Source organism: Schistocerca americana, chromosome 7, assembly GCF_021461395.2.
Source record: "Schistocerca americana isolate TAMUIC-IGC-003095 chromosome 7, iqSchAmer2.1, whole genome shotgun sequence".
NCBI classification, from domain to species: Eukaryota; Metazoa; Arthropoda; class Insecta; order Orthoptera; family Acrididae; genus Schistocerca; species Schistocerca americana.
This window is the reverse complement of record NC_060125.1, coordinates 323,062,028-323,079,047: the sequence shown is the minus strand read 5'-3', so window position 1 is coordinate 323,079,047 and position 17,020 is coordinate 323,062,028. Positions and strand designations below refer to the sequence as shown.

The window sequence follows — 17,020 nt, the reverse complement described above, 5'->3', positions numbered from 1 at the left end:
TTTTTTATTCCTTTAAGTGTGCTCTTACTTCCTTCAGAAGAAGATGTAATAACAGCGAATTGCGTATTACGAATTTAAGAACGTCTGCAGCTTGTCAATATAAATGTTTCCTAACTAATTTTCCAGACCTCTTTGTTAAAGATTGGGTAAGCTATGAGCGGGCCGTTCAGTTGCATTGTTGGGAAATTTGGTTTATAATTTCCGAACTGATTCGGACTGATCATTATTAAATTAAACGATATAAACTAAATATTAGGATCATTGCCAAAACACATTTCCATTTGCACCATCATGTTATCTAAGGCCTCATAAAACAACATCTTACAGGACTAGAAGTCACGTTCACTGACACTTACATCACTGTGAAATTTCTTGTTACAGCTTTCAATACGTGAGATCACTATTTTATCTGATCTCTTATCTGTTAACGAACTTGTGGTCTTCCTGATTTCAGCATTGCGGATTCTAATATCACATGAGATTTTATGTTGAAGAAGTGCACAGATATCTGTTAACATACACAAATATTTCTTTGTAAATGCAGAGCAGGACAAGGAGGTGAGTTTCATCACGAATGCTAAGCAAGCCAGAAGCACTCTTGAACGACTCTTCATCATCTGTGGTGATATCTTGAACAATTTCTTTTAACTCACGGTATTTAAGATATGTTTGAACAGCGCGTGAATTGCAATTCCAGCGTCTAGCACAGATTTGAGGCAATCTGAATACTTCAATTTCTATGAGTTGTGTTATCTTTGAGGGACTGCTAAAAAATGATTGGAATGGTACAAGACCTACTGCTTTCATATTTTTACGACAATGTAAAAGCACCAGACTAAGTTTATGAACATAACTGTGAGAAAGTGTAGCTCGTGGGCATTTTTACTGACCAAAATTTTTGACATCTCCGTGTTTACCTGCCATTACTGAGGCTCCATCATATGTCTGGCTCACTATTTTGCCAGTAACCAACAAAACACCATGTGTGTGTTGAATACAATTTCTGATCAATCTTGACCAATTTTGTCAACATTGCAGAAACCCATAAATCTTTCTATGGGAACGTATAGTGTACAAATCTTGAGAATAATTCCAAGGTTACCTCTGCTTGCACTCCAACAAATTCACTTGACGGTAACTCTTCACTAATGCAATCATTGACATCGGTTGCCGATTCAATTAATTTGTTTTGAATTGTGTTTGATGTTCCTTAGGAGCCATGTGTGTTCTGCAAGTGATCGCAAATAAACTGTTACTGGGAAGGAAAGGGTTCAAGCAATTCAAGATAATTCCCTTTGTTGGCGGAACATTAATCTTCAAAGTTTCCTGTGAATGCAAGCTCTTGCTCGCCCAAGATACAAACAGCTTCCACAAGTCTCTCACTTACGAATCTGTTTTGTTTCACGACTGCATCATGTTTTATGGCTAGAAGCTTGGCTCCTTCAGAAACTAAATGTTCAGTTCGTCCACGACCCAACAATTCAAAGCTCTCTTGGGTCTGAAGGTGTCATCCTGAATTTTGGTGTTTCTCGGTTTTTCTGTAAAAATTTTTGTCACAGATGCACGACAAATACTCCTAAAGAAGCTGATGTCCTTTTTCAACCCCAGATCCACCAAACAAAATGTGTAATAATGCAATTTAATTCTTACAGAGCAACCTATAAGCGAAACACACTTTTTGTACTAAGAAAACTGAAATTTTCTGTTTCGTTTCCCAGCACCTATCTCATTGTCTAAGTGCGGTGTGAATCGCTTGTCTTGATGCGCGCACTTCGTTTCATAAGTCGAACTTGAAAATCGTTTGTCATCTAATCCACGAAATAAAGGCATAAGTGTTCCCTCTTCACAAGCCATAATACACTGAAGCGCCAAAGAAACTGGTATAGGCGTGAGTATTCAAATACAGAGGTACGTAAACAGGCAGAATACGGCGCTGCGGTCGGCAACGTCCGTATAAGACGACAAGTGCCTGGCGCAGTTGTTAGATCGGTTACTGCTGCTACGATGGCAGGTTATCAGGATTTAAGTGAGTTTGAACGTGGTGTTATAGTCGGCGCACGAGTGATGGGCACAGCATCTCCGAGGTAGCGATGAACTGGGGATTTCCCCGTACGGCCATTTCACGAGTGTACCGTGAATACCAGGAATCCGGTAAAACATCAAATCTCCGACATCGCTGCGGCCGGAAAATGTTCCTGCAAGAACGGGACCAATGACGACTGAAGAAAATTGTTCAACGTGGCAGAAGTGTAACCTGGAAATTGCTACAGATTTAATTGCTGGGCCATCAGCGTGCGACCCATTCAACGGAACATCATCGATATGGGCTTTCGGAGCCGAAGGCCCACTCGTATGCCCTTGATGATCGCGCGACACAAAGCTTTACGCCTCGCCTGAGTCCGTCAACACCGACATTGGACTGTTGATGACTGGAAACATGTTGCCTGGTCGGATGAGTCTCGTTTCAAGTTGTATCGAGCGGATGGATGTGTACGGGTATGGAGACATGGACCCTGCAAATTATCAGGGGGACTATTCAAGCTCGTGGAGGCTCTGTATGGTGTGGGGGTGTGCAGTTGGAGTGATATGGGACTCCTGATAGGTGCTGTTCAGAAGAGGTCTCCATCCCCTCGTACTCTTATGGATTTATGGACAGCCCTGCAGGATTCACGGTGTCAGTTCCCTCCAGTACTACTTCAGACATTAGTCGAATATGTGCCACGTCCTGTTGCAGCACTTCTGCGTGCTCGCGGGAGCCCTACAATATAATATATTTGGCAGGTGTAGACGTTTCTTTGGCTCTTTAGATTGTAAATAGTTAACACGAACCCACAAATTATAAAGCTAAAGCAAGTTTTGTTAAACTAGGACTAAACAGCACGCGAAATAGCGCAAAATTGGACACCTTAGGCGAGCCTCACTGCCACACTCCTACGACACACCTGACTGCCTGTCGCCCTGCCGGCTGTAGCGTGGCAACTAGAGGCTGTTTCTAAAAGTCTCCAGAGAATTGATAACTGGTAGCGGGCATAAAGCAGTAAACTCTCAATTCATGGACAGAGCGAATGAAACTGTAGTAACATACAAAACAAACTTACACTTTTGGGAGAGGAGGAGATTATTGCTAAACGTCCGATAGACAACGAGGTCATTAGAGACAGAGAAGTTGCAGCACTAAAAAATTGCAGCGAAATGCAGGAAGATCTGCAGCGGATAGGCACTTGGTGCAGGGAGTGGCAACTGACCCTTAACATAGACAAATGTAATGTATTGCGAATACATAGAAAGAAGGATCCTTTATTGTATGATTATATGATAGCGGAACAAACACTGGTAGCAGTTACTTCTGTAAAATATCTGGGAGTATGCGTACGGAACTATTTGAATTGCAATGATCAAATAAAATTAATTGTTGGTAAGGCGGGTGCCAGGTGAGATTCATTGGGAGAGTCCTTAGAAAATGTAGTCCATCAACAAAGGAGGGGGCTTACAAAACACTCGTTCGACCTATACTAGAGTATTGCTCATCAGTGTGGGATCCGTACCAGGTCGGGTTGACAGAGGAGATAGAGAAGATCCAAAGAAGAGCGGCCCGTTTCGTCACAGGGTTATTTGGTAAGTGTGATAGCGTTACGGAGATGTTTAGCAAACTCAAGTGGCAGACTCTGCAAGAGAGCCGCTCTGTATCGCGGTGTAGTTTGCTGTCCTGGTGTCGAGAGGGTGCGTTTCTGGATGAGGTATCGAATATATTGCTTCCCCCTACTTATACCTCCAGAGGAGATCACGAATGTAAAATTAGAGAGATTCAAGCGCGCACGGAGGCTTTCCGGCAGTCGTTCTTCCCGCGAACCATACGCGAGTGGAACAGGAAAGGGAGGTAATGACAGTGGCACGTAAAGTCCCCTCCGCCACACACCGTTGGGTGGCTTGCGGCGTATAAATGTAGATGTAGATGTAGATTAACCTCTGGTTATGGACGGATGGAGAACGAAAGGAGTTGTGCTCTTTCAAAGGAACCATCCCGGCATTTGTCATAAGCGAGTTAGGGAAATCACGGAAAACCTAAATCAGGTTTACCGGATGCGGGTTTGAGCCGCCGTCCCCCTGAATACGAGTGGTCCAGTGTGCTAACCACTCTCGGTTACTCTGTTTTCAATGGATCCTTATAGTCTAATTCTAATTGCAAGTTCTCTCCAAATATTTGGATAAGCTAACACTCAAAAGCTCTGAAGAGCTTTGTTACTGTAAAAACCGACTGCAAGAAAGAAATTTCTTTGCTGTGGTGTGAAAATGTGCTGATCAGTTTTCTTTCTCACTGTCGTTTTTAACTACGGCAGCTTAAAGTGAACTGGTAGATCGGTTGTGATAATTCGTATATGGGGTATGAAAGAGAAACGTCTGCAGATTTTCTTGTAATGTTTTTATTTCGAATAGTTTTAACCGGCGAACGTGTAGCATTACAGAGATGGGAAGATTCACATTGCGCAGTGCTGTTCTTATAATCCGATAACCCATATGTACAGCTTTCGTAATGAACATTTTTTTATTAAAACCGACAGTGAAGAAGAAAGCTAAACAGCACACCGTGGTGTACACAACTTTTTTTTAAAATTATATAAACTGTGAAACAGTGTGTGAACAGGAGAAACAATTTGTGTTATTGTGTCAATGTCCTGCTATTTCAGTGTAAGCCAACTGCAAGAAAGAAAACGAAACCGAACACTTTCACAGCTACGCAAAGTATTTTCTATCTTGCAGTCGTTTTTTACAGAAAATGTGTACATCGTCCAAATGTATAGTATAGTAGTAAAAATTTAAAGTAACTCTGTCAAGAACTTTTCCTGATCATTTTACTCATATTCCAAATGGTTTACCACAATTTCGGCTTCCATACCTGCGAAGTGGGCGAAGTCGCAACGAGGAACCGAAATTTGCGTACAGACACAGTTCCCAGGGATTACGCAGATAAGGACGAATATCCAGTTCCCAACCACATGTAGCAAAAATTATTCCATTCCATGGTAGGGTGGTACAACCAGTTTTGAATATATTTTAGAATAAAAACAGTCTTCGTTGCGAAATTACTTAACGTCTATGACGCGTTTCACCCTTTTGAGGCATCATCAGATCGTATAAAAGCAGCTAGATGTGAAATCCATCTGTCATATAGCCACAAATGTGTGTGAATTCCTAAGGGACCAAACTGCTGAGGTCATAGGTCCCTAGAGTTACAAACTACTTAAAGTAACTTATGCTAAGAACAACACACACACTCGTACCCAAGGGAGGACTCGGAGCTCCGACAGGAGGGGCCACGCAATCCGTGGCATGGCGGCTCTAACAACGTGCCCACTCCACGCGGCCATGTAGCCACATAAAATGGAAAATGGACTCAACGTCGACTGTATGTATCATATAATTTCCCGTTAAAAATGGGTAGATGACAGATGTGTTCCACATCCAGCTACTTTTACACAAATCTGATGATGCCACAAGAGGGTGAAACGCGTTATTGACGTTAAATAATTTCGAAACCAAGACTGATTTCATTCTGAAATGCATGTTTAGCAATTGCAAAGCATTGCTGGGTTCGTTAGTACATTATAAACCAGTTTTTGCATACAAACATATCTGTGGGTCAAGTTGTGCAGCTACCTGAATGAATCGTACTGAAAACTGGACTTCAGTGTAACACAGCAAATTGTATAAATGATAGTTTACTGCCTAAGACCCTTCATAATTCTACCAAAGGAGTCACAGGCACTATAAGAATGACGTCAGGAGCCACCATGAAGAAACAAGCTGCCTGAGAGAAAAGTGGGTGGTTGTGGACAGTTCTGTTGAGTTTTCGGTACTGTACATATACCAGTTACTAGCAGAGTGATGGGAGTTTCGGGTGATTCGGTCGTATTGAAGAGGAGCTATAAATTTTTATTTTATGTTGAATACGAACATCTCCAAGTTTTTATTTGTTTTGTTTATAATTTTGAATTCACTTCATACATTACGGGAAGCCATGAACATGCAACCTTGGGCAAATCAATGAGCACAAGATAGTATATGCGAGGAAGTCGTGGATTTGAGAATCTGCTGACGTATTCCAAACCAGCGCTCACACGTATGTCTGATACCGACCTTCGCGGGTGTGGGCCAGGGCCGCCCTCATCGTTGACGAGCTCGAGCACAGGCGGCGGCGGCGGCGGCGGGGGCGGCGCGTCGCGGGGGCGGCAGTCTCCGCCGGCGAGCAGCCGCGCGGCGAGCAGCAGGTTGCAGCCAGCCAGGGCGGCCACGCACAGCGCGCTCAGCGCCCACAGCCGCCGCGGGCGCGCCTGCCACCAGTGCCGCCAACACCGGCAAGCCGCCGCCTGCAACATCGCACCACACCACTGCTACCAACTGTGTGCTAGTTGTTGCATTTATCTCCACAAGCCTGGCAGTGAGCAGTATGGCGCAGCCGGCCCAGAGCGGCTACACGGAGGAAATCTGCACCAACGAGATTAGCAGGAGACAACGAGAGGTCCCCAACGGTGGTATCGACTTTTTGAAACTATCGATACTGTGACGCAAGTTAAGATCCTAAGTATCACACCCTGCAAGCCATTCACTCTGGTGGGCCGTCTTCTGCGAGTAAATGAGGAAAAAATTTCAGAATTTTACTTGACACTCAACCACGTTAAAAACACAGTATCATGTTGATTGGTTGCATGATGTAAAGGATAGCTTAAGACCTTCATATACAGAAGGCCACGCATTTGAATCTCACCAGGTACTTCAATTTCTTTTATTTTTTAAATTTTCATTGAGATGATTCGGTCATTATTTTCATTCAATTAATTTGTTTAAATGTAAATTTTTATTCCTTCATCACCTTATTTTAATCATCATATCAAATTCTTCATTTCCTGTCATTTTTCTTCCTAGCATTCTTTTTCCACTTGAAATGTTCATTCATGTTATTTTAATTAATTTTTTATATTAATTTCGATTTAATTTATCTCGTTTTATCATCGTATTTTTTCGTCGATGTTATTGTATTTATCGTTTCTATTCCTCCTGTGGCGTGAATTTCATTTTCCTTGTAATCCCTTCTTTCGTTTAAATCTTCATGTGTGTTGCTTTGACCATACTGCAATAGGAATTCAGGCTATGTTTTAAATGTTAATACAACGATCATTAACCAAAAAAAGCAATATCTTGCAACCAAAGATCAATTTTTGGCACCTCTGCGCAGTCAATATAAATAAATTACTTAGCCTTTTGTTTTTTAACAAATACATCGACATTTTCAAATATTTAATTATTATAATAGATAAACATAAGTAAATTCACATTCACAAATAACATAAAGACAAAACAAGAACAAATGAAAAAATTCATATGATGACTAAAATGATGTGACAAAGGAAAAGAAATAAAAAATTGCATTTAACCAATTAAATGAATAAAAATAATGATCAAAGTCATTTCGATAAGGATTTAAAAATTTAAAAATGTAAAGCTCCTGATGAGAAACCCTCGACTTTCTCCACATGAAGGCCTTACCATCTAATTTTCACCATGGAATCATTTAACATGGTAATACTTTTTTAATGCTGTTGAGTATTACATAAAATTCTGAACTTTTTTCGTCGATTACTCGTAAACGAGGGCCCACCAAGGTCAACGGCTGCAGGGTGTGATACCTGTTATCTTAACCTACATCACTGAATAGCTAGTTTCGAAAAGTCGATCTCACCACTAGGGACAACTCCATGTGAGAATGGTCATTTGCTGAAGCCAAAACAAGGGTTTCTCCATTAAAACCCTGTATGACATTCGCCCTCTTTACTTAAGGGTCTATTCTCCTCAGTCAGCCAATAAAATAAGCGATTTTTACGATAATGTTGGTAAAACTAATGAATAGTAAACGTAAACATGGCCCGTAGTAGGCTGTAATGTGATTTTCATTCAATTGTGCGATTAGCTAATTTCGAAAACCTGTCATTGTCAAGCACCTGTAAAGCCTTGGTGCTGGACAATGACAAGTAGTCGAAATTAGCTAATCGCATGATTAAATAAAGATCGCATTACAGCCTACTATGGACCATGTTTACGTTTATTAAACATCTGCAGGATGTGAATCCCCACAAATATTAAAAAATTTAAAAACTAATGAAGTAATGAACATAAATTTTTTGCTTAGTGTTTATTGATTCTTGAGCAATATTTTCTGATCTTTTTTATGAAATTCACTCGTTATTAAACTCCCCATCCGATGAATTACAGTTACTCTGTGCAAAATAAGGCGTGTCTATGACGGAGGTTCTGCTGTTTGCCAATATTATCTGAAATCAGAAATGCATTATATCTAAAACTGATGGAACGGATTGCGGTCACACTAATAAAGATACCTTTCTCAAATTTGGCTGAATTACTCCTTGGGCATGTCTGCAAGATGTAATAGCCTATTTTTCATTTGGATTTATTCATTAGCTATTGCGAAAAACGTGACCAAAACCACACGACAAATCAAAATCTCTGTTTTAAACATTGGCCATTTTTTGCGAATTTCAAAGAACTGTGCTATTATTCCGTTGCGCAATATCCTATAAAATAAGAAAATCTTTTTTTTTTATTCCAGATAAGATTTGCAGACTGTAGTACTTCCGTCATAGATCTGTTTTTAGACAGTGGAACTTTTAGGTCCTTGGATGAGGGGGGGGGGGGGGGGGGGGAGGCGCTTACTTATGACTGAATTTCTTTCAATAAATCAGAAAATGTTGTTCAAGAATCAATAAATAATATTCAAAAAGGTTTATGTTGATTGCTTCATTAGCTTTTCCAAAAAAATCATGAACATCGCTCACTTTATATGTTGACTTGAGGGGAATGGACCCTTAAACTAGTATCTGAATATGTGCTTAGATAAGACATATGCAATTTCGTGGAGGAATACTCGTAATGAGACAGTTGATAACTTAATTTCTCGGTGCGACATTTCATTCGCTACGCGTATACTACATCACCCGCACAACAGCCGTGCACGTTAAAGCGCTATTTCGGGGAAGAGATACGCCGGCCCCGGATCGAATTCGCCCGCAGGCTTAACGGCGAGGGTCGGCGTGAGGCTAGTCTGGATATGGTTTCCCAGATTTCACTAGTTGAATATCGAGCTGCTATCCATGCCCCGCCACAGTTACACGATTCGCAAAACATTTCGAAAACTTCCATTTCCACGTGAATAACATTATACGCAGACAGTTGGGGTACATATAGTCGGTCCCTGGGAGTAAGAGGCTGGCTACATGTCGGACATCCAGCTATCCTTAAGTTAATCATGCCCAGTCAGTTAAAAAAAACGCTGACCTTGTGGTGATGCTGGACAAAGATACAAGAAAAAGAATAAGCATGACCTGGATCATAGTAAAATAGCAGATCGCTTTAATTTAAGCCAACCTGATAGCTGTAATAGTTGACAGTACAAACAGCACAAGATCCTTATGATCATTTCACTACCAAAATGTGCGATTTTCAGAAAGTAAGCACTTAAAAGACACTTTGTACCAGAGGAACACGACAACTTCGTATCAAAATTATTGATAGACCTTAGGTGCAGGTAAGCATTACCGCTAACTTGGAATGCTTGCACTTGATGTTAGTTAAACCTCATCCTTGTCTCTCTGCAATTTATTCTCTAGTTCGTTCTACACATTATTAATTCTGTGTGACAATTTTGCACAATCAGGAATATATATTTCAATCATGATTTTAACTTATCATTATGATCACTAGAACACATATATTCAGTTATCATGTTTGTAAAAAGGAATTTCCACAACTCAAATGATAATTTTATACCCTACGAAACAATACTCCACTGCTTTTTTTTTCTTTTTCGATGAATGTTTCAGCTCACTTTCACAAACAAAACAAACTTTCAACTTATTAACCAGCGTATTTTATCACATACCTATTACATCTAAATATTCATAACTTCAGTATCAATATCGTCCAGTTGCCTTAATCGTAATTTCTGCATATATATCTCGCTCCCTCTCCTACAAACACAATTAGATTATTGCATTTGAACCTAGGTACCTGTCCTACAAAGACAATTAGACTCTTGTATTTCCATTTTTAAGTGTCTGTGAGAAAAGACTTTTAGCAATGTTACTGGCAGATCATACTAGACTGTAATACCAAGTAATTATCGGGTGACCATCGATTTCTCATATTAGCACTCAAGTTCAGAAATCAATGGACTTGTGTAGACATACCTATTGCATTACTTATTAAACTAGGAGTTCCACTTTGCTACTACTCATTTATTGTTCTAGAATGTGGCAAGCAAGTACCAACTATAACCTTGACATAATCATATGCCGTTGTAGAATAAAAGTTACGTCTTGATGCGAAGAGCAAAAAGGCTCAGTCACATTCTATAAGAACGACAGAACATGTCTTGGCGAACTGATGTGACAGTCTTCATTTACACTGGACACATTGTTAAGCACAGAAATACTCTCTTCACCAATGTAGTTCTTCATCTGCAAGGCCTTATCAAAAGAATCAAATTACTCATACGACGCTTGAGGCGACATTTTGGCTGCAGAGGGAGCTTTATTTTCGTCCTGTATTGCACGTTTACTTCACACATTGTGAACAACTTTGTCTTGATACGAATGACAGTGACAGGAGTTTGAGCGCCTGGATTGAGGGCAACGTCGACACCGAAAATAACCAGATGCATAAAATTAGCATTACATGTCAAAGCTGTAGACACACAACAATTATTATTACTTTGTGGAACAGCGGTTCCTAGAATAAGAAGAAATCTCCCAACATTACAATTAGTACAGAGCAAGATAACCACATATGCAAAAAAAATAATTAATATGCTGAAAATTTTAAGTGAATAACTTGTTGCCTATTCTCAACAGTCACTTCCTGGATTACCTCAGACGTAAACACTAAAGTGAAATACACAATTCATGGTCAGCTACTGTTACACCAGTTGCCAATAGTAAAGTAAAACGAGTTTAACATCAAATTGTCAAATTAATAGGTCTTATAAACTGGAACATTATAACCATTTATGAAAAATCTAGCGCAACTTACATTCTACATGTTTGAGAGAAACAAAGGAAAAAATGTAAGGCTCCGTCTTTCCTGGTCACTTCGGGCTCAGTTCGAATCGAGATTCATCCGTGAGAGAATTCTACTTCAGTCAACGAGATTCCAGGCAGAAGACATGTCCGGAGACGGCCCAGACAACAGTGGGATACCAACTTGACTCTCGGCCGCTATACGGCCTGACAATCAGCAGTGATGGTCTGGGTTGTCATTTGTTTTCATAGCAGCGCCCCTATTGGTTGTCATCCGCAGCACCCTTGCAGTACGATATTCCACGCCCCGTTTTGCTGCCCTTCTTGACAACCCATGCTGGGCTTACATTTCAGCAAGATAATGCCCGCCCACACTCAACGAAAGTTTCTACTTCTTCTCTTCGTGCTTGCCAAATCCTGCCTTGTCCAGGTAGGTCATCAGATTTCATCCCAATTTGGAGCATTGTGGGTAGGGCCCTCCAACCAGCTCGGGATTTTGACGATCTAATGCGCCAATAGGACAGAATTTGGCACGATATCCCTCATAAGGACATTCAACAAATCTGACAATCACTGCCAAGCCGAAAAACTGCCTGCATAAGGGCCAGACGTGGACCAATGCATTACTGACTTACTCAATTTGTAAGGCTCTTTTTCTTGGATAAATTATCCGTTGTTTTCTAAAATTATAATCGTATGTTTGCCTGTACACATACTTCACATCTACCGATTGCCATCCCATTCGGAAAATTTCTTTGTGGTGCGTCCTATTTTTTGGCTTAGGATGTATTTCTAAGACCATTTTATTTACAAGCTTTTGTGATGTAACACTACTACTATTCTTATAAAATAATTTATTTATTCAGTTCTAAATTTTTTTTCTTATTCTGATTCATTTCTTGTGCTCATAAATCAGATCTGGGACTTGGAAACGCAACTTGCAGCAGGGAATTATGCTTACAGACTTAATAATGATGAAAACGTATTTTACAAACCTTAGTAATTATTTTTGTAAATGTTTCAGACTCCTGTCTTCCTACTGCAGACGGAGGATATTTTCTTATCTGCAGCTTTAATATTTCTTTTGCCTGTTACATCTTCTACAAAGACAAAGCGTCATACAATCTGATCACTGAACATAGCGCAAAGCAGCTCGGAAGCACTGTTTGCAGTATCACTAAAAACATCAGCCAATAAAACTATACCAAAAACACAAGGACAGTAAGCATTACTATTTATGTCTTTATTAGCACAGGAGCACGCGTTATTCTAACTTACCTCTTCTTTTTCTAAATGGTTTTCATTTTGAAAACTGTTATCTGAACACACTTTTTTTTCGCGACTAAAGAATACTAATGAAGCTGTCTAAGCCTCTCCACTCTATCTTGCACCACCTCTGCAAGCGAGTTAGAGTCACTACGGGCAAGTTAATGCGTGAACAGCTTGTTTTCGACGAAGTAAATATATTCCACTATATTCTGAACACCAGAACATAGCACGCTTTTTATCAGCTGATCAAGATGTTCAATGTTCATACCACAATCAAGAACAAAATTAACCAACATATTTGTGCAGTCAAGCAAACCAAAAGAACGCTACATGATGAAACTACAGAAACTGTGGTACGGAAATAAACAATGTGACGGCACCAATAATAATACAGTTACTATAAAGAGCTTTGGCACACACAACCAATGCTACATATGAACAAAATACGTACCAAACAAACAGCCCAAGATACTTTAAGCTTTGTTCTACATATATACAAGCAGATGTTATGGAGCGACCACCACATTCAATATAGGCATAACATTTTTGCATAAAATTCAAGTGCATTCTACCAGTTACACCAGGCATCACATGAAGCTCTGCAGACGCTGAAAGTGTCTTGGCGAGAAGGGTTTCTTCGTCAACAACTCGTCTCAAGTAACGAGTCTTTTCGTGTGTGACAAAATTAAATCCGAAGGCTTCAGGCCCGGGGAGCGAATTGGCAGTGGAACTGCACCTACACTTCCTATCCAGTACCTGACATGTGGTATTCAGTACATCACTATCTTGGACAGAAAAGTGTGCAGGTACCCGATCTAGTTGCATCCAACCGTATGTACACAGAAACAGTACATTTCCTTTGCTGAACTTAAGGCGCGTGTGCATTGATTGTTCCTGATATTTCAAAACTTTCACTAGCCCGAGATTACTTTGAAGACGACAAGGTCATATTCCAAAGCTATACAGCAACTACCCTATCTTCAATTTGTAAGCAACCTTTCGAATCAACCCGTGTGTGTGTGTGTGTGTGTGTGTGTGTGTGTGTGTGTGTGTTACAGGTATTTCTGAAACAGTTACTAACTGAATTAGTACCGTGTGTGACACACGCCATCGCATCAAATGGCTCTGAGCACTATGGGACTTAACTTCTAAGGTCATCAGTCCCCTAGAACTTAGAACTACTTAAACCTAACTAACCTTAGGACATCACACACATCCATGCCCGAGGCAGGATTCGAACCTACGACCGTAGCGGTCGCGCAGTTCCAGACTGCAGCGCCTAGAACCGCTCGGCCACCCTGGCCGGAGCCATCGCATCCTCTTCAATGAGTTCAAGTCCACGTTATCTCAAAGCTCCCCATACACGTCATAATAAACGGTTGCTTAACTAAGCTGCACACCAGAAAGAGCTTATTTACTCGAATAAAAGCATTTACTGCGACGAGGGGCAAAAACTTCAGTAGCTACGTACATGAGACAGTGTTTCCGTTAACGAAGGTTAACTGTTGGGATCGCTACTTGTCGTCAAATTTAAATGAAAGCATCCACAGCGTACCCGCTGGAGTGCAGAAGACCACTGCCCATTCCCTCGAACTCCACACAACAAAATAACATCAATTCGTCGTACTACATGTCAACGACCAACGCTCTTACGTCCAGTACAACCAGTTTCAATCGCGTAAGATCATCATTATAGTCACCAAAATATAAAGACATGTGTTAATACATAAAAAGGAACTCATCAAAATAGACTATGTAAACGTAAGCCAGTATTTACCATTACCACATTTTAGCATGTGTGCATTACCGTGATGACGTTCGAGTCTGAGCAAATATAATGAAGCCATTTGAAATACGTGTTGTACACGAATGACCTAACAGCAGAATTTCACAAAACATCACGTAAGCTTAACACGAATATCTCGTCAACATCAGCTTGTCGTATTTGACAGATCGGATATTGAGAATGGTTCACATTGCCGCTAACTTCCAAAATAGAATTGATATACAATACTCGCATCTTTTCAATTTCAGTACATCATTACTCGTCAGTAGAAGCCTAATGATGATGTTTGTGATTGAAACCGGTTGTAAATTGTGTATTTGAAGTAGCAGTTTCGTCTGATAATACGATTCTCATAAAATATGTCAAGTCCAGTGGCACTCTATAATAAATGTTAAATGTCACTTCACATTGGTTAGAGATTACGTAACTTTTTTGTCATATATTTCGAGTGAACTGAAAGAAGTGTAATGTACCATAGATTGTGGCATCATTCACGATGTCACCTGAAATAAAAACAGTAGATCAGCATAAATAACAAAAAATAAATTAGAAAAGTTGCATTGCAGTATGTCTGAGAGATTCTCGGGCCACCTGAAATGATATATTTGCTTGCTTGCTTTTCGCGCATTGCCATCTTTCTTTCATTAAGTTTTGGTGGTTGTGTCTTCAGTGAACTGCTAAACACGGATGACTGACACAGATGTGTGTATGATGAGTGCGTTCCTGTGTTATTGAAGGTGAGCGAGGTGGGAGAAGATGAAAAATAGAGTTGACACGGAATCTACTGAAATCGAGTAGCCGCCAGGCGGCCTACTACTTGAACATGAGCATACCTACCGGACGGATCACCACCAACAGCGTTGTATGTCGTCAGTCCATGAGATATTGCAAGATAGCTAAGAATTAAAAGTCTAAAATGACGCATAATTTCCTGAGCTGGATTTTTCCATCAATCGCCTTACAATTACGATGATGAAAATTTCTTCCACGATCCGAATTCGAACTAATCACTCCTTCGGCAACCGTCATCGCACAAGCCAAAGTCGAGCGACCTCTACTAAGGTGGTGGCACCATGGAAAAACTACAGGGTCCTAGCTACACCCTGCTAGTCAACATACGAAAAGGCAGTAACACAGATTATAAAGAAAACATATCATCGTTTTCTTCACGGCTGTTACTCACATGCCGAAAATGACATTCTTTTGGCAGCTAGCCAACGGGAACCGACCATGCTGAGCATTTACCACACACAACAGCGGCACCGCTGATTGTAGCCAAAATATACGCTTACATTCTTCAAGTAATATATTCTACAATTAACAGTTGCTAATTGAGTGGGTATCAGACCATCACACACTTTTCACCCGAGAGAGTTCTGTATTCGATGTTGTGTACAGTTGAATCGCTTTCTATTGAACTCAGGAAATCTGGAAACACGTCAGTTTATGCCTTACATAGATATTCCAATATGTTTCAGTTTGTACTGAGTGGCCTAATATTACCAAACCGTAGCTCTATACAAAATGCTTTACTCTTCTCACTGTCTTTAGCAAATGGGAAACAGCTAATATATGAATGCCGAATGAAATATGGAAGGACCAGTTTCACATTCCTTCACTTTTCGACTTGTATATCGTAGACTACGATGACAACGTACACATGCCATCCGACTCATGCTGAGAAGTTTTTTTTTATGACGGAGGGGACATTTCTTAGCATGAAATACGTGTCAGCAAAATTAGTCCCAAAACTGAGAAATTTCGGCAGAAAAGAGTGCGCCAAGGAAGTGTGGCAGAACCGCTATTATTATCTAAACACATAAATAATTTGGCGGACAGGGTGGGCAACAATGTGCCTTTGTTTGCTGATGATACTGTAGGTGTCGAAGTTGAGTGACTGTAGCAGGATAGTTGGTGTGATGAATGGCAGCTTGGTTTAAATGTAGAGCAATATAAGATAATGCGGATGAGTGGGAAAACAAACGCATAACGTTAGAATACAATATTATGAGTGTACTGCCTAAGCATTCATCTCGTTTAAATGTCTGAGCGTAATGTTTCAACGCGATATGAATTGAAAGTAGCCTGTGAGGATTTTGATAGGGAAGGGGAATGGTCGGGTTCGATTTAAGGAGAATTTCTGGAAAGTGTCACTCTTCCGTAAAGGAGGCCGCATATATGACATTATTGGGGCCTTGAGTACTGCTCAAATGTTTGGGATCCGTATCAGGTCGGATTGAAGGAAGACATCGAAGCAGTTCACAGTCGTGCTTATAAATTTGTTACCTTTAGGTTCGAACAACACGGAAGCATTACGGAAATGTTTCGGGTACTCAAATGAGATTCCACGGAGGGAAGGCGACGTCCTTTAAGAGGAGCACTATTGAGAAAATTTAGAGAATCGGCATTTGAAGCTGACTCCAGAACGATAATAATGACGCTGACATAAATTTCGCTTAAGGATCACGAAGGAGAGATACGAAAGGTTAGCGATCATACTCCCGTATACAGACAGTCGTTTTTCCCTCGCACTACTTGCTAGTGGAACAGGAAAGGAAATGAGTTTTAATGGTACACAATCACGCACCGTAAGGTGGCTTCCATGAGGAAGTTTGTAGATGCAGATGCAGAATGAACTTCGTTCACAAGTTTCTGAATTATTTACGCAACGATCCTGAGGTAAATAGTTATGAAAAATCTGGCCGGAATTGCAGGGTCTTGGTGTTCGGTTCCTATTTGAGCTAGGAACATGGGTTGAAAAGTTTTTGGCTTAGACCGGACCAGCGGAAATTTGTACAGCCATCCGAACATCGGTCTTACTGTAGCTCCGCTACAGTATATCAAAAGAAGTTTGAACGACGAATTGGAGCTGGCGCCCATG

General features: G+C 40.6%; 1 protein-coding gene across 1 annotated transcript in view; it reads right to left on the bottom strand.

Annotated features, from left to right (window-relative positions):
• Positions 1–6,374, bottom strand: part of LOC124622913 (beta-1,4-glucuronyltransferase 1) — a 102,026-nt gene extending 95,652 nt beyond the window's left edge. Inside the window, exon 1 of the mRNA XM_047148702.1 lies at positions 6,243–6,374. Coding sequence (XP_047004658.1) covers positions 6,243–6,374 — 132 coding nt within the window. The remainder of the gene's footprint in view (positions 1–6,242) is intronic.
• Between the last annotated feature and the right edge of the window lie 10,646 nt (positions 6,375–17,020).